The sequence below is a fragment of the Fimicolochytrium jonesii genome, assembly GCF_025526975.1.
Source record: "Fimicolochytrium jonesii strain JEL569 chromosome Unknown EV422scaffold_6, whole genome shotgun sequence".
Classification (NCBI taxonomy): domain Eukaryota; kingdom Fungi; phylum Chytridiomycota; class Chytridiomycetes; order Spizellomycetales; family Powellomycetaceae; genus Fimicolochytrium; species Fimicolochytrium jonesii.
Genome location: NW_026515673.1, coordinates 1013111 through 1037346, shown reverse-complemented (window position 1 = coordinate 1037346; position 24236 = coordinate 1013111). Strand labels below are relative to the sequence as shown.

Genomic DNA, 24236 nt, shown 5'->3' with positions numbered 1-24236 from the left:
TCCTATAAGACAAACTTTTCCGGTTTAATCCGATATGTACGAGACCAAACAAATAACGTAAAATGCATGCTTTCCCTTCTTCCCTCGTTCTCCAAAAACTCATTGGCTTTTATAGCCAACGAAGTGACCTGCTTGATTAAACGTAGGCGCTCACATGTGGCCGTCCTGGGTTTCAGGCACTACTACACCACATGGAACTTGCCGTTCGAAGCAACCTACGCCAACCGAACGGTCGGTGCGAGACGCACGGTAGGTATACGGGAATATATACAGTATGTACATGTACAGAACTTCCCCCGAACATCCCCGTTGCGGATAGCTGAGGCCATCTTCCCCACCCCCACCCTTCCCAACTCCTCTCACACCCATCCCACCCACTAATCATCCACATCATCATAAGTAAGCACGACCGATACCGGGGTCCCATTCACATTCTCCGCGTATTTTGGCACAGGTGCGATCGGCTGATCGAATTCGAGTTTCTGATACTCTTGTTGTTGTTGTTGTTGTTGTTGTTGTTGTTGTTGTGCATGTTGGGGCCGGCGAATTGCGGACGTGAGGGATGTTTCGGCGGCGCGCGCGTTGGCTTCGCGGACTATTGTTGTTGTTCTGATGTGAGGGATGGGAGAGAGTCAGTTTGCATTGTTGGTTGGATGGTGGAAGCAGATGAGGGAGTCTTCCGCTTTTGGGCGCAGTGTGGTGCTCGCTTCGCTTGCAAAAGATCTGACGCTCGCTGAGGTTCGCTAAGAGCGCTGCTTAGGGGAGCTTTGGCGCAATGTGGCTCGCTCCGCTCGCCCTGCGCTGACGCTCGGCACCGCGCTACAGCGCGAAATCACACTGGGCTCGCCCCGCTCGCCGTTTCGCTATCGGTCACATACCTCAAAGCGACATCCTGAGCGGCCTGCAACCCCCAAACGCCCGTATACCTCGCCGCCGCCGCCGCCAACCCAATCCCTACAATCCCCAACTCCACGGGCAACAACACCCCCAATCCAATCAACGTCAACCCACTCTGCATCAGAAACACACCCACCACCGCCGTCGCAATACTCCCCAGCGTTGTCATGGCCACATAAATCGCAAACACCGTAATGGGCACCGTTGAGAGTACCGCGGTTGTTAGGACGAAAGTTTGGAGGGCCGGGTAGGTGTCCATGTGGGATTGGAGTGCGGTGAGAGATGAGGAGGCGACATCGCGGGCGGAGTGGGTGAGGAGGGTGGCGGTTGTGCGGAGGCCGTGGAGGGTGGACTGGATGCTTGCTGCGATTTGTTGGGGGGTTTGGTGGGGGAGGTTGGGGAGATGGACATTTTGAGGAGGTGCGGCGTAGGTGGTGAGTTTCTGTTTGTGGGAGGTGGGGTTGGGTTTGAGGATACGGGGCTGCTGCTGGGTGTTGGTGAGGGTGGTGGTTGTTGAACTGGGGAGGGTTACGTCTGGCGGTGATGCTGATTCTTGCCGGGAGATCACCTCGACAGGAGGAGCTTCTGCGGCCTCAGCATACATGACTGCGGGGTGGAGGATACTAAGTACGGCTGGGAAGGACGCTGTGGGAATATACTGTATTAGTATGTCCGCTGTAAGATGTTTTCGCAGATTGCGTGGGAATACATAGGCACGTTCGTTCGTTCGTTCGGTGGGAGTTCGCGGAAAAGGCGGTGACATCAGGAGCGTCGCGTGGGGGCTTTCCCATTCGAAAGGGGGTCCTGCGAGGCCATCCCACTCACATCCCTCCCACATCCCTCCTTCGCTTGCACCTTGGACTGCTCCTTGGACAAGCTGTCTGGATCTATCGGTCTCAACTCAAGTTCACGGCTTCACGGTCTCACAGGCCAGAGAGTAGGCTGTGTGGCATCCATTGGCAACGCGACCACTATCCAGGCATTCTCGCGATGAGTGCGGTTTACCAAGAACACAGGTACGTATACAGCGTCGTACTGTACACGCAAGACCTCGTTCTGAAACATGTCAACAGCCTCACAGGTTCCCGCTCGGAAACAAACGAGATGGGATGTGGAAGTCTGGCGTTGGGAAGTCCGAGGTTGTTTGCAACGTGTTGGACCGCAATTAGTGGAAGGGACGACGCGAGGATGACAAATGGGGGATGCTGCGCGTGTTGCGGAAGGCGCTTTCAACCCAACCCCACACACACCCCGATGTGGCTTCTGCTGCTGCGGGTATATAAAGGAGACGCCCACCGACCCCACACTTTCCCCCCACTCTCACAACTCTCACTTCTCATTTCTCTCATTCATCCACTCAACCTAACCCTCATCCATCCTCCATAACTTCATCCAAACCATGCAACGCGCACCAGAACCCAAAACCCGTCTGGGCCACTACAAGGTCCTTGGGGCCCACGCCGGTGTCCGTGTCTCGCCCATCTGCCTAGGCGCGATGAACTTTGGCACCGAGTGGGAAGGCATGCTCGGCAAATGCGACAAATTCGAGGCCTTCAAGATCCTCGACACCTTTTACGATGCGGGAGGTAACTTCATTGACACCGCGGACAACTACCAAAACGGCCAATCCGAGCAATGGATCGGCGAATGGATGCAGAAACGCAACAACCGCGAAGAAATGGTCATTGCAACCAAATTCACGTCCCCACTCACCCCGCAAAACAAAGACGGCATCTGGATCAACCACGCCGGCAACTCGCGCAAAAACCTGAAAATCGCCGTCGAGCGGTCGTTGAAGAACCTCGAAACCGACTACATCGATCTCCTGTACGTCCATTGGTGGGACTACACGACCTCCGTCGAGGAAGTCATGCAATCCCTCAACCAACTCGTCCTGAGCGGAAAGGTGCTCTACCTCGGCGTGTCCGACACCCCCGCCTGGATCGTGTCCGCCGCCAATACGTACGCCAAAGCACACAACCTGGCCCCGTTTGTGGTCTACCAAGGCAAATGGAACGTCGAAGAACGCGACCTCGAGCGCGACATCATTCCCATGGTCAAGCACTTCGGCATGGCCATCGCGCCGTGGTCCGTGCTTGGGGCCGGGCGGTACAAGAAGGACGAAGCCCCCGCGCGGGAGGGCACACCTTTCTTCAAGAAACATGATACCCACGACGCAATGGTCTCCGCGCTCGACAGCATCGCAGCCGAACTCAACGCGACGCGTATGCAGGTGTGCATCGCGTACGTGATCAAGAAGTACCCGCTGACGTTCCCGATTCTTGGGGGCAGGAAGGCGGAGTATCTGAAGGATAATATTGCGGCGTTGGAGTTGGTGGAGAAGTTGACGCAAGCGCATGTGGAGACGTTGGAAAAGACGGGCCCGATTGATTTGGGGTTCCCGCATAACTTTGTTGGGAATGGGAAGTATGAGGATAACTTCTTGCTTGGGATGAGCGGGAAGCTGGAGCAGGTCAGGATCTGAGTTGCATATACCCCCAGGTGCATTGCGTAACATAGGAGCATAGTGTACATATAGTGTACATCTTTCTGTCGGCCTTGCATACATAGCCTAGCACACGCATGCATGGTATGCCTGGTACTTTTCATCTTTGTAAATATGATTCTCCTATGCGAAATATCCAATTCCAAGCCACTTATTCCGTCTGCAATGCCACTACGCTATCTATATACAAGGTTGGGGCGAGGAGGGTGATGCGAGGGGGTTGCAGAGCGAACTGTGCTCGCCGCAGACAACCACCAATCGCTCACTCCGCTCGCGATGAAAATGGAGCAAACGCGGAAATGTGACGGGGCGTGATGAATCCTGCCCCATCATCCGCCTCCCCTCACTCCAAAACTTTCTTGAACAGTCGCTTGCATGCAAAGAACCAGAAGAAGGCGCTCACGGATCCTACAAACAGTGCATAGCTTATCAGAATGGCATCCGGAATACCCATAACCTACACCCAACGGAATCCCAAAACACCTACCCAGCGCCCCAAAAGGAAAGCTCGCCAACCACGCAAACGGGCCCAACACCTCCTTGGGCATCTGCAGCATCGGCCGCGTGCGATACGTCGCCATCAGGTAGACCTGCGACGTCCACAGCAGGGCGCGGAGGATCCATGTGAGTTTGAGTTCGCTGGTTGTGCGCGTTAGGGTGTCGGATTGGGCTTTGGAGAGGGGTGGGTGGGGGTGAGTGGTTGAAATTGCAGGAAGGTCTCATAGGCACAAGAGTCTCACCGGCAGTGTCGTACTCCGCTTTGAGTTTGTCTAGTTGCCGTCGTAGCCGCGCCCATTTCGCAAACTCATCCTGGATACGTAAGGCCCTGGATCAGTCCACCAGCCTCATGCTTGCCACCACCATCACTACAGCCAAGCAACCCTCCCTCTTTCCGCTTCCTCCCCGTTCGAATTCCACATCCCCTACCTGCGCACTAGTCCCCCTCAACTCCCTCGTAACGTCCACAATTTTGCCCCGCATCCCCCTCAACCGCTTCTGTTCACCCGGCGACACTATCGAGCGGTACACGCCGCATACCTGTTCGAGAAAAATACAGGACGCTCAGTTAGGGTGAAAGAATGGAGGGACATGAGACATAACATACTTTTTTGGATATGGCTGCGTAGCCGAGCTTCTCGACCGTGGCTGTTATGAATGCCCATACGAGGACTATGTGAATGGCCTCCATGTTGGAATGAGAAATAAGTGTGGCCGTGAGTGATCTAGCCCGAGTTGGTGGGAATGTCTGAGGCCAACTTCCAAGCCGTTCGTCGTCATTTTTGGCCTCGCGTCAGAGGCATTCACAATTCCCAATGTACCACGGCCTCCGCCCGACATCAATGGACGCCCTCCCATCAATAGCCCTCTACCTCGGCCTCTTCGCCGCCTTCGTTATCATCCTCCTCTTTGGCGAATCCGCCACCTTCCGCGACGGGCCGCTCGGGAAATTGCATAATGTGCTGACGGAGAAGATTCCATTGGGGATTCAGTACGTTCTTGCTTCTCATTTTCTGACTGGGTGCTGGGACTGGGTGTGCGAGCAATGGGGCAGCCGAGTTTGGGGGTGTATGGGATCTTTTATCGACGATGGTGATGGTGTTGAATGTGATTTCCGCAGTTATGCATTCCGCCTCGTCTTGGGCACCCGCCTCACGCGCAAGATGGACAACTATGCAGCCCAGTGCGTACGTAGCCGGAACCCGGCTTTCCAGGTAATGGCATGAGGTGGCGCAACGCGGTGGCGGTGTAAATGGGAACGGTGCTAATGGTCTTCTTTGGACTGGCGTAGATCATGTTTTTGCTGCTGATCACGTCGGCGGTGGGCGTGTTCTTCTACACAGCGTGGATGAGGGTGTGGAAGGCTGGTGGGGTTCATGTGTGAGTTGATCCGATTTGGGACGCGGGATCGGCTCGATTTGGTCCGGTCTCGTACGGCCCGCCATCGGCGTGGGAGGCTTGTAAGACACGAAGCGCCTAATCGAAAGGGTATCGCTCAACAGGATCCTGGCACCGGCGTTGATCTCGTCGGTGTACACGAGCTTCTTCGTGGCGTGCCGGAGCGACCCGGGCACGCTGACGAAGGCGAATTGCGAGCAGGCGTTTAGGATCTGGAAGTATGATAATGTATGTAACGATGGCCGTCGACCGCCGCATGCGGGGAATGGGATGTGCATGTTGAGGAGAGTGCGAATTCAAAGGGCATCGGTGACGATAGAAGTTGGGCAGCTATGGAACTGACGACCGTGGATCCCCCTAGGTCGTGTTCAGCGAGAAGATGTGCAAGACGTGCAAGTTCCTGAAGTAAGTGTCAGTCTTTCCCCAACGTCGGGATGGGACCGCATTCCGGTAGCGTGGGAAGCTAACAAACTACGTGACACCCGCAGACCGCCACGATCGAAACATTGCTCGGTGTGTAAAGCATGTATTGCTAAAAGTGAGTAAGTAAGACATCGATGGAGTGGGCCGTTCCATCATTCGGGCACTCTGGGACATGCGGGTGCTCCTACTTTCGTTGCCCCCTACACGTTTACCGGTTTTCTCACGTCAATATCCTCCCACTTTCGCTAGCCACCATTGCGCTTGGAGTAAGTCTGTGCCCTTTGCCCCACACCTTCAGACTCCACCCTTCTCAGTCCAACTCCACCTTCTACCCACCCAGTAAACAACTGCGTCGGCCACCTCAACTACCGCTACTTCCTCCTCTTCCTGCTCTCCATCTGCACCATCTGCTTCTACGGCGCCTACCTGGTCGCCATCCTCATCATGCGCGAGATGGAGCGGTTGCAGGTGGATAAGCTGTGGGTTCTGGATCGGAAGACGGGACGGAGGACGAGCATTTCGACGGAGCAGCAGTGGCTGGTGAGTTGTGCTAGTTATTTATGGACTGGGCGTATTCGTGGGTTGGTCATGGTCCCTTGTCTCCTCACCGCCCCCATCACTCCCCCCCCCCCCCCCCCCCAGTACGTAATCCACCGCGAAATCCTCCTTTCCGCGCTCGGCTTCTTCTGCCTCATCGTCGCCCTCGTCGTCTCGTGCTTCACCCTCTACCAGCTCATTCTCGTCCTGCGCGGAAAGACAACCAATGAGGTGTTCAAATGGGACGAGGTCGCGTACGATGTCCTACAGGGCGAGGTGGATGTGCCCCGGTGGGTGGTGAGGCAGAATCGGGGAAGGGTCGGGGAGTGGAACGCGTGGGTTAGCGGTGTGAGGGAGGACGGGGTACCTTCGTTCCAACCCCCGCCACAGGAAGATGAGAAGACTGGAAAATCGACCCGGCGACGGCGGAAAAAGGCCGCGGCCGGTCAGAAGGGGATGATGAGTGAGAACGGGTGGGTGGAGACATCCGCGGCGCCATCACCACCGTCACATGTGGACGACGCGAAGGAGGATGAGAACGACGACGAGCTGATCCATATCGCTCACCCGCGCGAGCTGCGGAACATCTACCACCTTGGAGCGTGGGGAAATTTTGTGGCGATGATGTTTCCTACGCCGTTGAATTAGGTTCTGGAACGGGTGGGATGCCAAATGAGTGTGCTGCGTGAAAGCCCTGCGGTTGGCGTGTACGATGAGAGGGACGAGGGGGGTAGTGTAGGTTATGTATGTATGGTGCCGAGGGATGCTTTACACTGGATTTGGAACGAGCTTTTTGATGGAATAGACACCAGAAATGGAGCGTCAATGAGAAGTACGGCGTGTGAGCATCCGGCGGCGGCTTGCTTATCAGCAACTATGAACCCAAATTCCAACAAACAAACGGAAACCGGAGGAACACATCCCGTGCTGAAACAAGTCTTGGAAATGCCGTCTGGCAGCTGGCCACCCTTCCCACTACCCAATGAATAGCGTGCCGTCGATCTCATCTCACGCAAAAAGCCTCCGTGCGCGCCTGTTCGCTCGTCCTCAAATATCCCCCAGACACGCACACTCCACCTCTCGTCTGTAACCCAAGATATTGCCAAACCCCGCTTTGCAGAAACACGTCTCGTTTTGGAATTCATGATCTCTGTACAAAATAAAAAGTGCCCGGCTCATCCCCAGCCCGCATGTCCCATCTCAACCCCCCTCACGCAGAGGGACGTGCGGTAGTAGATTGCCCCGACGCCGCAGCAGCAGCGGCGCGCTTCGCGGCGGCCATCGCGAGCAATTTGGAGACGACGGCTGATTTCTCGACGCCTTCGACGACGGGGGCGAGGGAACCGCGGCGGACGGGGTCGGTGTAGCGTGCTATGTTCCCGTAAAAGTTATCCGTCAGTTCAAGTGACTGGATGGGATTGAAGCGAACAGAGAAAATCACAAAAACTTTACCCATAGCATGCGCAGCAGTCGGGATCGGGTTCTGGGGCATGATCGCCCACTTGGACGGGTTGAGCATCGCTTTCAGCGCTGTTTTGCCGTGGAATACCGCGGCTACTTTGCCGCCGCGCTGTTCGACGACTTTGATGGCGGGTTGGGAGGCGCGGGTGACTTCGAGGTCGATCTTGTGGGTGAAGAATTCTCCGCCCTGTTGGTCGGGTTATAGTACGTTAGGGCTGTACCGCTGCTTTGGATAGGTCCCTTTCTGTTGAGAAAGGACACATACCTTCCCCAACAACACAACCCCATCTTTAATCTTCCCCACCGCTCCGGCCTCAACTAGCTCCCTAATCGTAATCGTCTTGCTCGTATCCAGCTTCCCCGTATCAATGAAATGCTGCAACGTGTCGAGGTACAGCCTCGTCAGACGGGGTTTGGGAAGACCCCTGTTTCCGAGTTTGGGGATGGCAGAGATGAGACCGGACTGCCCGCCCTCGAAACCGCGGTAAGGGCCTGTTGTGGAGTGTTTGGCGTGGTATCCTTTTTGTCCGCGGCCGGCGGTTTTGCCTTTGCCTGTGCCTTCTCCGCGTCCTTTTATCTTTTTCTGTGGAATGAGATGGGCTTCATTAACGCATGCTCCACAGATTGAGGGTATTCATGCGAAATGGATGTAGCATATTCGGCCCGGCAGCGGCGGCTCGTCCACCTCGCCGTCCTCAAACATGCTAACAACCCTTCGAGCGCGACTTTGCTTCGTAAAGTTTGCCATCACCAGCCCACCTTCCCTCGCCCTCCTTCATGCCCCTTGTCCCTTCCTACGTGGTGATCTCCGTCGCCCTACCTTCCGCCTCGCACCCGGGTTGTCCCTAACATTCCCAGAATGCAGATACTCCTTTGGTCTCGAGACTACCGACGCCATCCCAGCTATCCGTAGCCCGAGTAGCTGCTGGGATATGAGTTGGCGGGGTTGCGATGTAGCGTGTGTATGTGGTTGGCGAGAGAGTGTTGCTGTTGCCTGCCGTTCTGCAAACGTACGCGAGGTTTGCAGCAGACACTTTGATGCCTGAGCGAGTGCCATATTGACGATGTTGTTTCCTCCGGCCCACTCTAATATTTCCAAGGCTGATCTGTACCGAGCGAATGTCTCTCTCTCCAGGGGTTCTCTCTCCTCCCACACACATGTTTGTCGAGCGACCGTTGCGAGAGGTTTAGTCGAGAGAGTTGCCATGCGAAGGAGGACGACGCGGGGGTGAGTCACCGTCGCACAGTGTCGCACAAGAGCAGGAGCGCGTCTGCTCCCCTCTCCCAAGGGCAATCCCCACCCTCGCAATGCACAATCGTTTCCATCCACAAAACCCCCCCAACGTCCTCACATAAACCTCGCAACAATGTCTGGACGTCAAGGTAAGAGAAGCGCATATACCCACTCAAACGGCGACCGCTGAGCGGAGTCCTGCAAGTGATACCCTTGGCTTACACGATTCTCTCTCCTTGTTTAGGTGGAAAGTTGAAGGTATGCCGCACTCTCGCAACTCGCGAACCACAGAACCGTCTATCCCAATCCTCCGCTCGATTAACTAACCTCGCATTCTGTGACTATGTACTTTAGCCTCTTAAGAGCGCCAAGAAGAAGGAGGCGGATCTGGATGATGTGAGTCAATAAAGCATTGTTCAGAGTCTGGCTTCGGGAGCATCGAGGCACACTCTCTGTCTCTGTCAGAATACGCTTCCTCACCTTTCTCTTCCACTTTTCCTCAGAACGATCTCGCCTTCAAGCAAAAGCAAAAGGAGGAAGCGGCCAAGCTGAAAGCACTGGCTGAGTCGGCCAAGAAGGGACCTCTTGGTGCGTTGGGGTGATCTTCGCGTTGCGGGGGTGTTTGTGGCGGGGATTGTGCTGGTTGGGACTGCTGGAGATTGATGCGGAACACGCTGGAGACTTTTCATTGGTGGCAACGAAGGGCAGCGGTTCGCTCGGCAGAAGACGAAGGAATGACATGAAGATCTCGGGAGAACCGCTAAGTTCAGATTGACTGATGGTGTTTTTTTCCTGCCTGTCGCCGTAATCTATAGGTGGTGGTGGTATCAAGAAGTCTGGCAAGGTGAGCCACACGCAGCATGCCTTCCCTGCCCGGATTACACGCTCACTCACTTTTTCCCCGACATCACAGAAATAAACCCCCGCTAAGCTCACTCAAAAACCCCCCAACATCACTGTAAACTCCTCTGTCTGCTTTCCTTCCGCTTAAGCGCACCGTGTACGCAGAACGGCCCGCACCCCTACCCACTACACGTAGCACTCTCAGCGAGGAACAAGCTTTTGTTCTTTTATGACTTCTACAGCAGAGCGCGAATAGAAGTGGAAAGAAATAGATCTATCAACGTGTTCTATGACGACCAACAGCTATCAGAATCGAAATTGTATACTGTAATGCATTACACTATCCGCCGGGACACACTGGTGGTGTTTCTTTACACAGGCGGGCACCAGCTTGATTTACGGTGTCATGTCTATAGCAACCAGCGTACAAGTCCCATCCCATCACATTCCCCACCCCGCCAATACCACCCTACCCCATCGTCTCTCCCTAAGTGTCCTCCACTGATTTCGAAGTGGACGGACCCACAATCCCAGCGAATTCCTCGTGGTTCGCAATCTCACTTTTTCTTCTTCAGCTTCGAAACGGTGATGATAACGATACTCGACCCGACGATCGAGCCGCCGATCAGGCTGGACATTGTTGGGATCTTGTCCCAGATCTAGATCGAACGAAGAGACTTCAGTGGAGGGATCGTGACGTGGGCGGGGAGATACGGGTGCAAAGTGTTCCTTACGATCCACTCGGCGACAAAAGCGATGATGACCTGCACGTAGTTCATGCTGGCGGCCCGCCCGGCGCTTTCGAGTTGCAGCGATTTGGTCGTGCAGAGCTGGCCACCGTACCTAAAAATTCCATAAAAATTCCAATTTCCGTAAGGAAACCCCTTTCCAACACGTCTGCCCCGACTACATATACACCTCCCCAGACTACTCACGCCGACCCCGAAATAACCAAAAGAAACATCCACGTCAACGGATCCCTCGGCACAATCCACGGCGTCGTAGCTGGCATCACCAACCCGGCAAGCACACTCAACGGGATCGACACCAGACTCAAACAACTCACAATATGCAACGGCGTCGCACGTCCACACAGTTTCCTCACGATGATAAACACCGACGCGCCGATCAACGCTCCTGTGAGGCCGACCATGATTCCGAGGAAGGACTGCGCGGGGGCCGGGGATGTGATCAGGATGCGGGAGGTGGTGTTGGTGAGGGAGAGCATGTCCTCTGCCGCCGCGATCTCGGAGGAACTGATGTCGTCGGTGCCGCCGCCGCCGGCGAGGATGTCGTCCGGGGTGTCGAGGGTGGAGGTGGGCGTGGAGCCGAAGAGGAAGGGGGGGCGGGCGATGAAGAGGACGCCGACCATGGAGAGGGTGCCGGTGATTGCGTCGACCAGCTGTGGGTGCGAGAGGGTGGGATCAGATAGGATGTTTGATGGAACGAATAGGGGAGAGTAGGCCTTTTACCTGGTACGGCTCGTTGAGGACTAATCGCGCGAGGATGGCGGTGAAGACGGGCGAGAGGAACCCGAGCACGGTCGAATCTGCCAGTGTGAGCAGCGATAAGGCATACCACCCGCATGTCAGGCCCATGAAGCCCACGACGCCTCGCAGAAACAGCTATTCCGGGAAAATCATAGATAGTCAGCTCGGGGGGGTTGCTCATCTCTCCAAAAGGCATGAACCCCCAACTCCAACCAAACTTACCAACCCCCTCACCCCCTTCGGTCCCAACCACACATCCCCCACCTCCCAGTACAGCATCCCGCCAACCCCAAACAACCACACAAAAACGCTCCTGAAAAAAATAATCTCCAATGTCGGCAACACCTCGCTACTCGACGTCGTCATCGCCTTGACGCTGATCGACATGATCGTGAACAGACACGCGGCGAGGAGCATCCACAGCAACCCCAAATTCTTTTTGAAGAAGCCTGGCGGGTCGGCGGATGTCGGTACATCAGAGGCGGAGGAGACGGATGGCGGGGTGAGCAGCGCCGATTTGGCGATATCGATCTTTGCCGGTTTCGTCTTACTCCCTTTCCTTCCTGGCAACGTATCCGTCGACTTCTCCGCCTGCGTGCACTCACTATCCGCGCGTCCATGCCACACCAGCGGTCGTCGGCCGTCCTCTTTTCCGTCATGGTCGTCGTATTCATCATCGCCCAGATCATCCGTGTGCGCTCCACCGCCCTCGAGCTTCAGGGTGTCGATCTGGGAGGGGGTGCGCCCGACGGTGGGGCCTGGTTTGCGGTAGATGGAGTTTGCGGGTTGGGCGGTGCTTGCGCGGCGGGAGCCGGCGGTGTCGAGCAGGTCGAGTTGGGAGGCGACGATGAGGTCGGCTGCTGATTCCATTTCGGAACGTCGAATGAGGTTAGTTGGGCGTTCGGGCGGAGTTGATGAGCGTTAGGGGGGTTGTGTACGGTGATGCACGGATGTCGAGTCGGGCTGGTTATATATCTTCGAGTGCAGCTACGGAAGTGCGTCGAGAGATTTGCATCAGTCGATTACGAAAAACCGCCGGTTTCCCATCTGTTCTCCTCCTTTCTCAAATCCCCCTTTTATTCCTTCATTACTCATCCCAATGTTGCTTCCGCGGCACATTCGTTCGAAAAGAACTTTTTCCGACTAAGAGGGTACTTTAAGGTTAACCATGTCGACTCGAGACTTCCGTCGACGCGGCAGATGTCGGGTGGCAAGACCGTTCTCGCCTGCGAGAGTGCGTACAAGTCCGGTGACTAGCGAACGTGGTAAGCAGCTATGAAATAATGCAGAGCAAAAGAGTAACACCCGCCCCATGTCCGTTTGTGGGACAACCGTCGTCTGGGAGAGACCGATTGACGGTTTGTCGGCTCCCAAACTCCGCTCTAACCGCCTTTCAAGCCACAGAGCAACTTTGACCAGGGTAGACAAGAGCAATGTAAGTACACATTCAGTGCAGGAATGCAAGGTACGTCCAACATGGGCATTGCTGCCACAGTTTGTAAGAAGCGATATGCCGTCGTGGAAATGAGGGGATGATGGAAGTCGAGGAGCGGCATCCAGACTGTCGAGAGCGGGTCCTGTCAGTACGCGTCCTGTCGTGACCGGGCGGAAGTCACTTTGTCCGAAAGTGGGACGTCAAGGCAAAAGGGCAACGGAGCAGTCCAACATCACACCAGCACAGGCGGAACAGCAGTACCAGCGAGTCCTCCACTGAAACATGTCCGCCAGCAAAGCAGCGGCAAGCAGCTCCACAGCGCCCACAGACGACTACGAACTGCCCTGGTACGTCCCCCGCTGTCAAAGCACTCAAATTCCCACCAACCCACTAAATTTCGAACTCTGTCATCCAGGGTAGAAAAATACCGTCCCAAACTAATAAAAGATGTAGTAGGCAACGAGGAGACCGTCAGCCGGTTGCAGGTCATTGCAAAGGAGGGGAATATGCCGAATATTATTATCTCGGTATGCGGTGGGATATCAATGGGAACGAGGGGGAACGGTTGGAAATGGGGCTGACGACTAAGCTGTGGGTAGGGATCACCGGGGATAGGCAAGACGACTTCCATACTGTGTTTAGCGAATGAGCTACTGGGGCCGTTGCAGAAGGAGGCTGTGTTGGAGCTGAATGCTTCTGACGATAGGTACGATGAATGTTCGCCGTAACGAGCGTGGGCGCAAAAAGGCTAACAAACATATCATCCCCGGCAGAGGAATAGACGTAGTCCGCAACAAGATCAAAATGTTCGCCCAAAAAAAAGTGACCCTCCCCTCCAACCGCCACAAGCTCATCATCCTCGACGAAGCCGACTCCATGACCGCCGGCGCGCAACAAGCGCTCCGTCGGACCATGGAGATCTACTCCTCCACCACCCGTTTCGCGCTCGCCTGCAACCTCTCCTCCAAAATCATCGAGCCCATCCAATCCCGCTGCGCCATCCTCCGCTACGTGCCCTTGACCAACAAACAGATCCTTAAACGGCTGTTGGAGGTGTGCGAGGCCGAGGGTGTGAAATACAGCCCCGAGGGCCTTGAAGCGATCATTTTCAGCAGCGAGGGGGATATGCGGCAGGCGATCAACAACATCCAGGCGACGTGGGCCGGGTTTGGGTTTGTGAATGCCGAGAATGTGTTCAAGGTGTGTGATCAGCCGCATCCGGTTGTGGTTACCGAGATTATCCAGGCGTGTAGCAAGGGGAATGTGGACGCCGCGTTGGATAGGATGAGGGGGCTGTGGGTGCAGGGGTACTCGGCGCTGGATGTGATTACGACGCTGTTTAGGGTGACGAAGGGCTTTGAGGATATTCCCGAGTTTATTAAGTTGGAGTTCATTAAGGTGAGTGGACTGGTTGGTGGGCTTTTGGGTGCACCCACATTTTACTGACGGGGATATTCTTATTTGAACAGGAAATTGGCATGACACACATGAAGATCCTCGAAGGCTGCCAATCGCTAGTCCAGCTCAGCGGCCTGATCGTACGGCTATGTAAAATGACGATGGATCCCTCCCTCTTTGTCATTTGAAAGGATGAATTCCTCATTCAGCGCCCTTTGCCGGCGTGCGTGCTGTATCTGAATGTAAAGTGAGGAAGACCGGCCGTACAGTCAGCGTTACATAGCTCACACCAAGGGTCCATGTCTGCGGATGCCACTGTAGCCCTTATGTAGCGAGGTTATCGGTCTGACACACCTTGACATGGTAGACACCCCGACCAGCATCTATATAGCGGCCTTTCTCTTTACCCGTCGCGCTTGGTACTGCGGATGGGGCACGAGAGATTGCAATGAATAAAATGTACATAGACGGTCTGTCGTTATGCGCTTTGTACCGTCGACAAGCTCATTTGTTTTTATAGACGATCTGTGCGGGCGGTTGTCCCATCCTGCCCTGCGGCGATCGCTGCCAGCCTTTGTTTTTTTTTTCAAAAAGAGCCATGATTATTCACAAAAGAATGTGTGGGCGCGCTTCCAAGAAAAAAAAGCCGATGTATGCCATGTAAGGACAAAAGGGGGTTGGCATCACTCTACATGGTGGGAAGGGGTAGGCGTAGGGGGGGTATCTCAGAGACCATGGAACTTCCAGCTGGCGAAAGACCTCCATCATCTCACTCGTCTCAACTCAACTCAGAGGGTAGTGGGGGGTGGGGAGCGCATTCACAAATCATCCTGCACATCCTCCGCCAAAGCCCTCGCCTTGTCATACTGCTGATGGAGCACACTCTTCAACTCCTTCACCGTATCCTTGCTGACCCCCTTCTCCGCAATCTTTGCAATCTTCGCATACGTCTCCTCCAGGATCTTCTCGCCCTTCGGCCCGTGCTTGGCCGCCACGTCCTTCAGGTCGCCGAGCCGGTCGTCGACGATGGATTTCAGGTCGGCGTGTTTGGTGAGGAGGGGCTCGACTTGTTTCCAGGCTTTGGAGGAGACATCCGACGCGGCTTTGGAGCCGATGTCGGTGGCGCGGGATAACGAGTCCTCGACGATCTTCTTTGCCTCCGCGAGTGATTTCTTGTTGACGCCCTTATCGGCCACCTTCTTCAGATCCGCGTACATGACGGTGATGACTTCCTCGAGTTCAGGGCCCCCGTTCGATTTGGCGAGTTTCTTGATCTCGTCGGCGCGGTCTTCGATCAGGGATTGGATCTCGGGCATCTTCTTGAGGTAAGGGGACGCGGCTTCCGTGGCTTTATCCCAGACCGCGTCGCCGGCTTTGGAGGCCACGTCGGAGCCGATCTTGGACGCTGCTGCGAGTTTGTCTTCGACGATCTTCTTGGCCTCCTCCAGGGACTTTTTGTTGATGCCCTTGTCGGAGACCTTCTTGAGGTCGGCGTACATGTCCTTGATGATCTTCTCGAGCTCCGGGCCGCCGTTGGCCTTGGCGATCTTTTTAATCTCCTCGGCGCGGTCTTCGATCAGGGATTGGACTTCCGGCATCTTCTTGAGGTATGGCGCGGCGGCCTCGGAGGCGGTATCCCAGATGGCGTCGCCGGCCTTGGATGCGGCTTTGGATCCGACGTCAGCGGCCTCGGCGAGTTTCTTCTCGACGATCTTGGTGGCTTTCGCGATGGTGTCCTTGTTGATGCCCTTCTCGGAGAGTTTGGAGAGCTCGGTGTACATGTCGGTGAGGATTTTGCCGAGTTCGGGACCGCCGTTCTCGTTGGCGATCTTTTTGATGTCGCCCATCTTCTCGTCGAGGAGTTTCTGGACCTCGGGCATCTTCTTCAGGTAGGGTTTGGCGAGCTCCGAGGCTTTATCCCACGCGACGTCGCCGGCTTTTCCCGCAGCGCCCGCGCCGAGCTTGGCGGCCTCGGCGAGTTTGCTCTCGACCAGCTTGGTAGCTTGCGCGATACTGTCCTTGTTGATTCCCTTGTCACCGATCTTCTTGAGCTCGGTGTACAAGTCGGTCACGATCTTCTCCAACTCCGGTCCGCCGTTCTCTTTCGCGAGCTGCTTCAGGTCATCGATCTTTCCGTCAAGGAGTTTCTGCACGGCGGGCATTTTCTTCAGGTACGGTTGCGCGAGGTCGGCGGCCTTATCCCACGCGGCTTCACCGGTCTCGGAGGCGAGGTTCTTCGCCTTGGATACCTGCCCCTTCACAAACACACCCGCGGCGAGGACGGCCTCCGGGCTGAACCCCTTGTCAGCCATCTTCTTGATCTCGGCGTACGTCTCGTTCAAGATCTTTTGCGCCTCGGGCACGTCGACCATCTCCTTCAGCTCGTTGATGCTGGATTGTACCGTCTTTTTCAGCTCGGGGTTCTTGGCAAAGATCTTGTCGGTCGCGTCGGAGCCGATGTCGATGGCGAGCTTTTGTGCTTCGTCGAGCTTCGCGCTCACGATCACGGTCGCTTCTTTCAACGTGTCTTCATTGAATCCGCGTTTGGCGAGCTTGGCGAGCTCGGCGTAGGTGTCCTTCACGAGCTTCTCGACCTCCTCTCCATGCGTCTCGGCTAGCTCATCCAGTTGCTCGAACCCTTGGTCGACGACGCTGTCCAGACCAGGCACAACCTTGAAAAACGATGGGGCGACGGCACGGATGGCTTTCACGACGGCATGACCGGCTTGAGCAGGCGAGGGCGCGGCATCGGTCACCTGCTTCACGGTCGCGACGGTCTTTTGGGCGCTCGCGACAACGTCAGCGGCGCCGCTGAACTTGTAGTACGCGTATCCACCGGCCAGGACAGCGACTCCTCCGGCGACACCGGCGAGGGCGTGGGATGCGCCTGCTCCGTGTGCATTTTGGGGGATTTGGGTTTGGAGGAGACGGCGCTGGGTAGCGCGGGTGTGTTGTGATGGGCGGATTAGGAATTGACGCGTTATGCAGCGGGTTGTGGTGAGGCCTCGGGTGGCCGTTGCAGATGCGGTGGTGATTCTGTACATGGTTGCCGTGGTAATCGTATGGGGAATCGTGGGATGGATATGTGCGTATGAGTGAATGGGTAGTAGTAGTAGGAGGAAAGTAAGTGGGTATGCCACCGTCCAAAAATGAGGGTACTGACTGCTGTGGGGAGGGGTTTTGAGTTTTGGAGGGGCGCCAGGGCGAGAGGGAAGACCCATTGCCCTTTTATACGCTTTCATATTTGGGGATTATGAGCCATTCATGGGTTGGATGATGGATGATGATGCGTCATGCACGCAGCCAGCTTCGTTTGCTTCCACAAAGGAGGCGCAACACGCACACAAGACGACGAAAGGCAAACCCCGGCAGCCAGGATGATGACGCCCGTGCAACCAAGCGTGCATGCGGGGAGGCCCAACCAAGCCCAGGCCTTCACTGACATTCGAATTCGTCAACCTCTAAAGTTAAGGTAACTGTAATAAATTGGGGGTGCTGTCACTTCCGACCTTTTCCGAGCACGTATAGGGGAGGGCAAGGGCGCAGTCACATACGGAATCGCACGATCGTGCGTCTGACGTCACCATGGGAGAAAATCAAGCAATTTAACCGGCGATGGAGAGGTCACATGACACTCAGGACGCGTGGCTGCTTCTGTGCTTTGAGAGTTAACGCGTCGAGGTGCCTAACCCGTTTCTCCTCTCCATCTTCTCGCCGCTAATTCAGCTGCCACCGACAGGTCCTCCTCGTAAGCGGAAGGGAGGTGTCCGTGTTTGGCCTGGTACTTCTCTGTCGGTTAACAGCTCGCACTGGGCGTACCCGTACTTTTCCCCGATCTTCTTGATCTCACTGGAGAAAATTCCAACAAGGTCAGCGTTTGCGGTCATGGCGGACCCGGCGGTCATGGCCGACCTAATGATGCAGTCTCTTTCGCCCGAATTGACTCAACCCCTTGTCAAACTTCTTCGCAGCCTTCAAGAGCTTCGTCGCTGCTTTTGCCTCACCAGCCGGCCATTTCCCCGAAGTGCCAAACGTTGCGTCGATGAATATACCGTTTGTTGCGCTGGTAGAATAGAGGGGTCACTCCGCGAAAGCACCGAGTCGGCCGAATCGTACAATCCATCCTTCGTCCGTCAAGTCTTTTCTGACGACGGCATTCGTCGGGCCCTCCAGAACCATGGCGAACCCAACAAGTCCAGTCCAATCAACGTAGGCAGCCCTCTCCGTGGGGACCGGCCATTACATGATCATATACTCATACAACTCAAATCCATCCTACAGGCGTCTCGTTGTTGCGCCATCACTCCCGTTAAGCTCGTTGCCGGCACTTCCACTGTCACTAGCGTCGCGGCTACCCGATACATGGCAACTGGCATGCCACCGAATCTGGTTCGTTCAGATAGCCGCGGTTGGGCTTTGGTGTCTATACCATGGACGGATCATTCCGAAGCACTGGACTCAGGCATATCAGCGCAGCATCTCACCGCCGCTGATGGTTCGTTGCCTCGATCTTTATCTGCTCTCCCATGCACTCTTCCTGCTTGCGGAGGTCTGCCTGACCAGCATCGTCACTCTGGACCCCATAATGGCGATACACCATGTCGTGGCTATTGTTATTTTTGCATTGACGAGAATTGAGCGTAGCGCATTATCCGTAACGACGCTGGCGCCGTTTCTGCTGCACTGTCTCTACTGGTCAGGGACGGCCCGATCTGATGCCCTGCTGGCTGTGTACAATGGCGTTTTCTTTGTGGTCTGCTTTTTTGAAACTCTGCGGGAGGAATCCCCTGTTAATATTCTGTTGCCACTTTGTGGTGTTTTAGAGGTGGCACTCAACTGCTGCTGGTATTTTAGGAAATAAAATGTGTAGCATTATTTGAATGCTAGCTATCGAGTTAGCGAAATATTAGATACGTCCTACTTCGTGTACTGGTGGTCGGGGTGGAAATCAATGGTGGGTGAGAAAGGAGGGAAGGTTCAAGGAACTGACGGCCAACGGCAGCCTGTCACCAGCCACGCTTGCGCCACAGCCCGCGCCACTATGCGTTCTCCTGTTTTCCCTCTTCGCTCACTTCTTTGAGAGGTCATCCAGCATGCGAGACCTCCCACTCTCCAATACCAGCGATCAACAAACAACGTCCAAGACCCGCACGTTAGCTCCTACACCCATGTCATCCCCACCCCCCACCCGTCCCTCAGCCCCAACCCCGCGCGCCGCCAAACGGTCCCTCACAACCGACGCGCCCACATCGCCCACCGCGAAACGACAGAAAAAACAAAATAAAGTCAGCAACACCCTCCCCATCAGCCGAGGGAAGTTCAAAAACCGCTTCCTCCGTAAACATTCCTCGTTGCTGCATGGGACGCGGTCGGACGGCGCTGAGAAGCCGCGTGGGTTGATTGTGACGTGTCCGGTGGGGGCCGAGACGAGGGCTTTGGTGAGTGCGAGGGGGTATGGGTGTTCATCGAGTCTGATGCGGTGAGCATATCAACACATCAGACTCGACTCGGGGAGCAGATCTGGCCAGCGAATGATTTCCTAAACGCCTTGTATCTGCTACAATAGGGCCAAATACGAACCTTCCTCGACACCTACCTACCCATCCTCTTCCCCGACCACGTCACCGTATGGCCCAGTCAGCCAGCACCGCTTGACATAGATTTAGCAATCGTCGGGGAAGGCACCACGAGGCCGGATTTCTACGGTGCTGTGGAAAATTCAAAAAGCGATGTGAGGACGGGAGAGGTGGACACGGACGCGGATGAGGATGAGGTGGAGGATGAGAGGAGGGCTGATGATGCCGACAGGACTGTGATAGAGGGGAAAGGAAAGGAACGGGAGAAGGATAAGAAGTTCCAGGCGGTGGATGCTGCGTGTGCGGGGTTGATTTTCATCCGGTTCAGGGTGGATACCGACCCGGTGGATTTCGTTGTCCGGTTGTTTGGTGAGTGGAGGAAAAGGCTTGGGTGTCGCGGTCTCACTCGTTAGTCCATTGTGGCGTAGAACTCCCCTGACCTAACCCCCCCTTTCACTACTAGAACACATCGAATCCCTCCCGCCCGCCGAACAAGCAGCACTGAAAAAGGGTATCTCTCATTGCTCGGTATGTGCCAGCAGCGGCATAACATTCGGCCGGGATCCCATCCTCACATCCCTCCCTCCCCACAGCGTCTCCTGCCCGTAACCCACACAATGCCCTCAACCTACCCCGACATCCGCTCCCACCTTCAATCCACCCTTCCCACGCTCCTCGCCGCACACCAACCCCCGCAATCATCCCCCCCAACAATCCCAACCCTTGCAGTCATCTCCGAAATCCGCAACCACAACACGTTCAAAACCGTAGCTTTGCGGGATGTCATACTCGAATGTGTTGGGGCTGACGCGCTTGCGTCAGAGTCCAAGACAGAAGCGACAGAGGAGGGAGCACAACAACCGACATCAGGCCACTGGAAAATCTCCCTCACGAACCCCGACGTCGTCATTTTCGCGAATGTCTTCAAGTCGGTGTGCGGAGTTGCGGTGCTGCCGAGGTATTTTGCGTGGAGGAGGTATAATGTGCAGCTTATTGGCGAGGAGAAGGTTAGGGACGTTAAGGATGGTGGGAAGGAGGGGGCGGGGAAGTGAGGACGAGCAGCAGGGCTTTCGTGTGCGCGGAGGGAACGCCTGTAGGTCTACCGACGGCTTTGTAGATGTCAGATTTTTTGGAAGTGGGATGGGAGTATAGGTCGTGGGACACATGTTGTAACGAAATAATAAAAGGAAAACCCCTTCCCAGCAGCCTGGGGGCGTCAAAAAGATGGAAATTCTTGCTCATGCCTCAACATTTCCGTGCTATCCACTCAGAACTCACCCCTCCCCTCTACTCTCCTCCGTCACAACCCCTCTCCGCCCCCCCAGTCCCCATGCCACCCCGCCCATCCCACCCGGCACCCTTCCTCCACCCGGACATCCACTCCTCACCCACCTCTTGCGGATGTCCGCCTGTTAGCCATACATCTACCGCTTCACTTATTCACAACAAACGGGGCTTACCCGACCCGCCCCCCGAGGAGTTCGAGGGTGCCCCGCTCCCGACGCACATGGGAAGAGAGGTGTGGCGGCTCGCATAGCGGTCATCTTTCCCACTGTGAGGGACATAGGTTTTTACATTTTCATGCATTCACACATAAAAAAAAACAACTAAAGCTGTACAAGAGAGGCCGGGAAGGGTCGCAAAAATGAAGGGAAAGATGGGAGGAAAGGGACATTACGGGTGGATAAGAGCGCCCCCCTACAGCTTTTTCGCGTGACATTCAGAAGTCCAGAAAGAGTGGGAGGATTTTCCCCGTTGCGCTCGTTTACGCCGATTTGGGGTGGGTTGCCAAATGTACGCCGTGGGAGGTGAAGCTTTGACGGGAACGGGAGCACATGCCCGAGGTGTGTTCGGTTAAGTGACGGGGGGGGTTGCGATATTACAGATGGGGTTAAGTTTCCGGCGGCGTGATGATGTTGGGGAAGCGCGGGCCTTAAGTTTGCGGTTGAGAGTTGTCGTTCTTCTTTGTGCCGACGACGGTGACTGTGAGGAAAAAGGGGATACGGAAGTGATGAGTATACACCGGTGGATTGACGTGCCAACCTCTCTCCCCAAACGACTTCCCACTCGCGGACCCTCACTGAGCTCGGGCATTTGATGTTCGCTTCGCTTGCCAAGAATCAAAGAGATACCAAGGCCCAATGACACTCGCAGATACATGCTCATTGCCCACTGCGACAATCCGAGGGCTCGCTACCGCCGGACAATAACGATAGCCCGCCAGAATCACCAATGCTCTCGACCGCTCGCGATCGCCCATCGCTCGCCCACCCTCCAGCATCCTTGCGCCCTGCTTTACCCCACCACCGCTCACTCGCAAACACCTCGCCAAGCCCACACGCAACTCACCAACGATAATAATAATAATCGCGGCGATAACACCGCCAATGATGAGCTTCATCTTCATGTCCTTCCACCACATCTGCTTCCGCACACGGTTGGCGCCACGCTTGAATTGCAGCGATGAGTTTTGGAGGTCGTCTGTTCGGGGCGATTGAAAGAGATTGTGAGTCGGGTTGATTGAGAGGAATAACGCAGAATGCGGTGGATATCGTGCCGCCCTTGACGGTGGACTTGATCAAACGCAATACCGGCTCCCCTGCTCCTCAAATAACACGCAGCCCAGCCAACTCGTCACCTCCCAGCCCCCGGCCGACTCCAAGTAACCCGCCAAGCCAAAAGACGTCACCAGCTCGGTTGTCATTTGCAGTTGGTTTACCCTTTCCCCCAGTCGGCGTATGTCTTCACGATATCGGGCGCACTTCCTGCAATTCCTCAGCTCCTCTACCAGTGCCTCTCTCTTCCCAGGCGCAGGACAGTCCTCTCCGTGAATTGTTCAACTCACCAGTCTTATTCTGAAGAGTGTCGAGTTGTTCCCCGCGCTGCATGACCTTGTTGATGTTGTCCTGCATGATGCCGACGACCTCGTCGACCTGGTTCTGCACTTGACCTGTCTTTGAGCTGGACATTTTTGCGATATATGTTGCTGTTGTGTGGGTGATTGGGAGAGAGGGACTGTGGTGCAAATGGATAGTAGCAATTGCGTGGGAAGGAGGACGGCATGAGCGCAGGCAACTTAGGCAAGGAAGGAAGCGAGAAGGAGCGGCCGGTTTGAGCACAGCCACCCACACTCATGCTGTCAGTCGCCCGCCGCGCTGTCAAAATCATCTGAGCTGAGGGCATCTTCAACCCTTCAAGAAGAGAGAGATTCGCACGGCCAATGGGGTTGTTGGCCAGCGAAGTCCTGTAAAGTGAGCTATCCATCCTCCGTGACGAGGACGATGTTGCGCTTCCGTATGGATGGCGGTCGAAAGGGAATCCTACCGCATCAGTGAACTACTATCGAGGTGTGCCAAACCCTACAACTTGCACCCCTCTTTGGGGGCCAGCAAGGCCTGGAGGAACCTAAAACTAAAGGCAACCGCCGATGCCCATGCTGCAGGTTCTTGCCGTACCTAGGTCGAGGAGAAGGTCTGACAGGATCAACAGTGGCCCAAAGGACGAGCTCGCGAAGAAAGCGGAGAAGGCGGATAGAGCGAACGAGTATCCGGGGGCAAACCTCGACGCTTTCGTGCATCGATGTATGAGTGCAGCCTGCCGTCACTCAGGAGATCCGAGGAGATTCCCCAAGCTTCTGCTTGTTGTCATTGGGCCACAAAGTGTCTCAACGAGACGAAGAAATGGACCTTGTTCCCTGGTCTCCCGTAGAGACAGGTCCTCGTTGCTCTTTGAGTGTGCGACTGCTCCGTTGTCTGGTCACCACATCGGGGCAGGGGCATCAATACGTCTGCATTGCTTTCCGTATGCCTATGATTTTCTCAACTGGGCGTCTTTCGAGAGGCGCATGAGGGAAAGTCGCCGAACAAAATCTACGGCGCAAAGTGGCTCCGCCGCGCCACGGCATTGAGACAGGACATGGCAGCCGGGCCCAAGTCACCAACCCGCCATCCATCGTATACTTGGATGGGTGTGCGCCCAATTGTGCTATTGAGATTCCGCGCTGCACGTCTGGCCACCGATGCAAAGCATGAATGAAAATGCATGCAGAGCAAAAGCATCTAGTTCATGAGTTCTACCGCCCGACTGCCCGTGACAGGTATCCCGGCCACCTCACTGTGGATCCTTGTCCGTTTGATGGAGGCGGAGGACACACCACCAGTGCGCCTCATGCATTGGCCAGCAGCGAGGTCCTCAAACCCCGCCTTGTATCGGTTCTACGGCCTTGTTCGGTGTGAGGGGGAGCACGTTCCAAAGGAATGGGGTGCAGGGATGCAAGCGTCTGAACTACGCAGGACTTGGGAGGCGCAGATCCACATCGACCGTGGTTCCCACATCATCGCTGCATCCGACGCAAGCTCATCCGCTCGCCGAACGGCATTTTGTATATCTTTTCCATAAAAAGGGGGAATCTTGTGGCTTTCTTTGCCTCGGCTGAATGTTCTGGGTTTTTGATTTCAGCTCCATGTTTGTGTTTTGAGGTTTACGGAGTTGGTGGGTGTTATGCATTCGGTGGTTTGGCTTCTATTCTTCACATGATGGG

At 55.5% G+C, this 24236-nt stretch overlaps 13 protein-coding genes across 13 annotated transcripts; 7 read left to right on the top strand and 6 right to left on the bottom strand.

The window, feature by feature from the left end:
• Positions 1-345: 345 nt before the first annotated feature.
• EV422DRAFT_523645 (uncharacterized protein) lies at positions 346-2224 on the bottom strand. The gene is made up of 4 exons (XM_053069935.1): positions 1971-2224; positions 1723-1913; positions 879-1542; positions 346-609 (listed from the first exon to the last, which is right to left on the bottom strand). The coding sequence occupies exons 2-4, from the start codon at positions 1733-1735 to the stop codon at positions 378-380; spliced, it is 909 nt and encodes a 302-aa protein (XP_052927362.1). The 5' UTR covers positions 1736-1913; positions 1971-2224; the 3' UTR covers positions 346-377.
• Positions 2225-3503, top strand: EV422DRAFT_523640 (NADP-dependent oxidoreductase domain-containing protein). The gene has a single exon (XM_053069934.1). The coding sequence runs from the start codon at positions 2297-2299 to the stop codon at positions 3380-3382; it is 1086 nt and encodes a 361-aa protein (XP_052927361.1). The 5' UTR covers positions 2225-2296; the 3' UTR covers positions 3383-3503.
• A 61-nt stretch (positions 3504-3564) lies between these two features.
• Positions 3565-4901, bottom strand: EV422DRAFT_394739 (WRB/Get1 family). The gene is made up of 5 exons (XM_053066885.1): positions 4509-4901; positions 4331-4441; positions 4144-4213; positions 3891-4073; positions 3565-3811 (listed from the first exon to the last, which is right to left on the bottom strand). Exons 1-5 carry the CDS (start codon positions 4590-4592, stop codon positions 3747-3749), a joined length of 513 nt encoding a protein of 170 aa, XP_052927360.1. The 5' UTR covers positions 4593-4901; the 3' UTR covers positions 3565-3746.
• EV422DRAFT_566035 (DHHC palmitoyltransferase-domain-containing protein) lies at positions 4717-6907 on the top strand (the record flags this gene model as incomplete). The annotated part of the gene is made up of 9 exons (XM_053072382.1): positions 4717-4892; positions 5022-5115; positions 5193-5281; positions 5404-5527; positions 5661-5704; positions 5788-5841; positions 5972-5988; positions 6063-6262; positions 6365-6907. 9 exons carry the CDS (start codon positions 4717-4719, stop codon positions 6905-6907), a joined length of 1341 nt encoding a protein of 446 aa, XP_052927359.1.
• A 252-nt stretch (positions 6908-7159) lies between these two features.
• EV422DRAFT_395092 (ribosomal protein L18e/L15P) lies at positions 7160-8678 on the bottom strand. The gene is made up of 4 exons (XM_053066888.1): positions 8555-8678; positions 7986-8303; positions 7712-7907; positions 7160-7630 (listed from the first exon to the last, which is right to left on the bottom strand). Exons 1-4 carry the CDS (start codon positions 8570-8572, stop codon positions 7470-7472), a joined length of 693 nt encoding a protein of 230 aa, XP_052927358.1. The 5' UTR covers positions 8573-8678; the 3' UTR covers positions 7160-7469.
• Positions 8679-9030: 352 nt separating this feature from the next.
• Positions 9031-10000, top strand: EV422DRAFT_394557 (translation machinery associated TMA7). Its single transcript, XM_053066883.1, has 6 exons — positions 9031-9103; positions 9199-9212; positions 9309-9350; positions 9458-9542; positions 9770-9798; positions 9868-10000. Exons 1-6 carry the CDS (start codon positions 9088-9090, stop codon positions 9871-9873), a joined length of 192 nt encoding a protein of 63 aa, XP_052927357.1. The 5' UTR covers positions 9031-9087; the 3' UTR covers positions 9874-10000.
• On the bottom strand, positions 9884-12378 carry EV422DRAFT_394630 (uncharacterized protein). The gene is made up of 5 exons (XM_053066884.1): positions 11510-12378; positions 11270-11422; positions 10733-11199; positions 10532-10640; positions 9884-10456 (listed from the first exon to the last, which is right to left on the bottom strand). Exons 1-5 carry the CDS (start codon positions 12155-12157, stop codon positions 10355-10357), a joined length of 1479 nt encoding a protein of 492 aa, XP_052927356.1. The 5' UTR covers positions 12158-12378; the 3' UTR covers positions 9884-10354.
• A 478-nt stretch (positions 12379-12856) lies between these two features.
• On the top strand, positions 12857-14611 carry EV422DRAFT_585716 (P-loop containing nucleoside triphosphate hydrolase protein). The gene is made up of 5 exons (XM_053073453.1): positions 12857-13069; positions 13138-13249; positions 13322-13428; positions 13496-14120; positions 14192-14611. The coding sequence occupies exons 1-5, from the start codon at positions 13005-13007 to the stop codon at positions 14306-14308; spliced, it is 1026 nt and encodes a 341-aa protein (XP_052927355.1). The 5' UTR covers positions 12857-13004; the 3' UTR covers positions 14309-14611.
• Positions 14612-17531, bottom strand: EV422DRAFT_523618 (uncharacterized protein). The gene has a single exon (XM_053069933.1). The coding sequence runs from the start codon at positions 17360-17362 to the stop codon at positions 14939-14941; it is 2424 nt and encodes an 807-aa protein (XP_052927354.1). The 5' UTR covers positions 17363-17531; the 3' UTR covers positions 14612-14938.
• A 20-nt stretch (positions 17532-17551) lies between these two features.
• On the top strand, positions 17552-19073 carry EV422DRAFT_523613 (uncharacterized protein). The gene is made up of 2 exons (XM_053069932.1): positions 17552-18891; positions 18958-19073. Exon 1 carries the CDS (start codon positions 18006-18008, stop codon positions 18756-18758), a length of 753 nt encoding a protein of 250 aa, XP_052927353.1. The 5' UTR covers positions 17552-18005; the 3' UTR covers positions 18759-18891; positions 18958-19073.
• A 12-nt stretch (positions 19074-19085) lies between these two features.
• EV422DRAFT_523611 (uncharacterized protein) lies at positions 19086-20934 on the top strand. Its single transcript, XM_053069931.1, has 4 exons — positions 19086-19558; positions 19687-20065; positions 20160-20224; positions 20290-20934. The coding sequence occupies exons 1-4, from the start codon at positions 19214-19216 to the stop codon at positions 20746-20748; spliced, it is 1248 nt and encodes a 415-aa protein (XP_052927352.1). The 5' UTR covers positions 19086-19213; the 3' UTR covers positions 20749-20934.
• A 286-nt stretch (positions 20935-21220) lies between these two features.
• On the bottom strand, positions 21221-22881 carry EV422DRAFT_523608 (synaptobrevin). Its single transcript, XM_053069930.1, has 3 exons — positions 22542-22881; positions 22046-22177; positions 21221-21679 (listed from the first exon to the last, which is right to left on the bottom strand). The coding sequence occupies exons 1-3, from the start codon at positions 22663-22665 to the stop codon at positions 21630-21632; spliced, it is 306 nt and encodes a 101-aa protein (XP_052927351.1). The 5' UTR covers positions 22666-22881; the 3' UTR covers positions 21221-21629.
• Positions 22882-23682: 801 nt separating this feature from the next.
• Positions 23683-24236, top strand: EV422DRAFT_394506 (uncharacterized protein). The gene has a single exon (XM_053066882.1). It carries the CDS (start codon positions 23762-23764, stop codon positions 24092-24094), a length of 333 nt encoding a protein of 110 aa, XP_052927350.1. The 5' UTR covers positions 23683-23761; the 3' UTR covers positions 24095-24236.

What these genes read in the sequence shown, in the direction of transcription:
- EV422DRAFT_394557 (XM_053066883.1), top strand. An exon ending in AGGAGGCGGATCTGGATGAT is followed by an intron (nt 9,351 to 9,457) that starts GTGAGTCAATAA and finishes ACTTTTCCTCAG; the next exon opens with AACGATCTCGCCTTCAAGCA. An exon ending in GGCCAAGAAGGGACCTCTTG is followed by an intron (nt 9,543 to 9,769) that starts GTGCGTTGGGGT and finishes CGTAATCTATAG; the next exon opens with GTGGTGGTGGTATCAAGAAG.
- EV422DRAFT_523645 (XM_053069935.1), bottom strand. An exon ending in GCTCAGGATGTCGCTTTGAG is followed by an intron (nt 610 to 878) that starts GTATGTGACCGA and finishes CCCTCACATCAG; the next exon opens with AACAACAACAATAGTCCGCG.
- EV422DRAFT_394630 (XM_053066884.1), bottom strand. Translation starts at nt 12,157, where the DNA reads ATGGAATCAGCAGCCGACCTCATCGTCGCCTCCCAACTCGACCTGCTC. An exon ending in CGAAGGGGGTGAGGGGGTTG is followed by an intron (nt 11,423 to 11,509) that starts GTAAGTTTGGTT and finishes TTCCCGGAATAG; the next exon opens with CTGTTTCTGCGAGGCGTCGT. An exon ending in TCCTCAACGAGCCGTACCAG is followed by an intron (nt 11,200 to 11,269) that starts GTAAAAGGCCTA and finishes TCGCACCCACAG; the next exon opens with CTGGTCGACGCAATCACCGG.
- EV422DRAFT_523611 (XM_053069931.1), top strand. Translation starts at nt 19,214, where the DNA reads ATGCGAGACCTCCCACTCTCCAATACCAGCGATCAACAAACAACGTCC. An exon ending in GGGCCGAGACGAGGGCTTTG is followed by an intron (nt 19,559 to 19,686) that starts GTGAGTGCGAGG and finishes CTGCTACAATAG; the next exon opens with GGCCAAATACGAACCTTCCT. An exon ending in TTTCGTTGTCCGGTTGTTTG is followed by an intron (nt 20,066 to 20,159) that starts GTGAGTGGAGGA and finishes TTTCACTACTAG; the next exon opens with AACACATCGAATCCCTCCCG.
- EV422DRAFT_394739 (XM_053066885.1), bottom strand. Translation starts at nt 4,592, where the DNA reads ATGGAGGCCATTCACATAGTCCTCGTATGGGCATTCATAACAGCCACG. An exon ending in ACGCAGCCATATCCAAAAAA is followed by an intron (nt 4,442 to 4,508) that starts GTATGTTATGTC and finishes TTTCTCGAACAG; the next exon opens with GTATGCGGCGTGTACCGCTC. An exon ending in CTTTCCTTTTGGGGCGCTGG is followed by an intron (nt 3,812 to 3,890) that starts GTAGGTGTTTTG and finishes CACTGTTTGTAG; the next exon opens with GATCCGTGAGCGCCTTCTTC.
- EV422DRAFT_395092 (XM_053066888.1), bottom strand. An exon ending in GGGTTGTGTTGTTGGGGAAG is followed by an intron (nt 7,908 to 7,985) that starts GTATGTGTCCTT and finishes CCCGACCAACAG; the next exon opens with GGCGGAGAATTCTTCACCCA. An exon ending in GACTGCTGCGCATGCTATGG is followed by an intron (nt 7,631 to 7,711) that starts GTAAAGTTTTTG and finishes ACGGGAACATAG; the next exon opens with CACGCTACACCGACCCCGTC.
- EV422DRAFT_585716 (XM_053073453.1), top strand. Translation starts at nt 13,005, where the DNA reads ATGTCCGCCAGCAAAGCAGCGGCAAGCAGCTCCACAGCGCCCACAGAC. An exon ending in GACGACTACGAACTGCCCTG is followed by an intron (nt 13,070 to 13,137) that starts GTACGTCCCCCG and finishes TCTGTCATCCAG; the next exon opens with GGTAGAAAAATACCGTCCCA. An exon ending in TTAAGTTGGAGTTCATTAAG is followed by an intron (nt 14,121 to 14,191) that starts GTGAGTGGACTG and finishes TTATTTGAACAG; the next exon opens with GAAATTGGCATGACACACAT.
- EV422DRAFT_523613 (XM_053069932.1), top strand. Translation starts at nt 18,006, where the DNA reads ATGGCGGACCCGGCGGTCATGGCCGACCTAATGATGCAGTCTCTTTCG.
- EV422DRAFT_523640 (XM_053069934.1), top strand. Translation starts at nt 2,297, where the DNA reads ATGCAACGCGCACCAGAACCCAAAACCCGTCTGGGCCACTACAAGGTC.
- EV422DRAFT_394506 (XM_053066882.1), top strand. Translation starts at nt 23,762, where the DNA reads ATGAGTTCTACCGCCCGACTGCCCGTGACAGGTATCCCGGCCACCTCA.
- EV422DRAFT_523618 (XM_053069933.1), bottom strand. Translation starts at nt 17,362, where the DNA reads ATGAAAGCGTATAAAAGGGCAATGGGTCTTCCCTCTCGCCCTGGCGCC.
- EV422DRAFT_523608 (XM_053069930.1), bottom strand. Translation starts at nt 22,665, where the DNA reads ATGTCCAGCTCAAAGACAGGTCAAGTGCAGAACCAGGTCGACGAGGTC. An exon ending in CACTCTTCAGAATAAGACTG is followed by an intron (nt 22,178 to 22,541) that starts GTGAGTTGAACA and finishes CGCCCCGAACAG; the next exon opens with ACGACCTCCAAAACTCATCG. An exon ending in GATTATTATTATTATCGTTG is followed by an intron (nt 21,680 to 22,045) that starts GTGAGTTGCGTG and finishes TTTTCCTCACAG; the next exon opens with TCACCGTCGTCGGCACAAAG.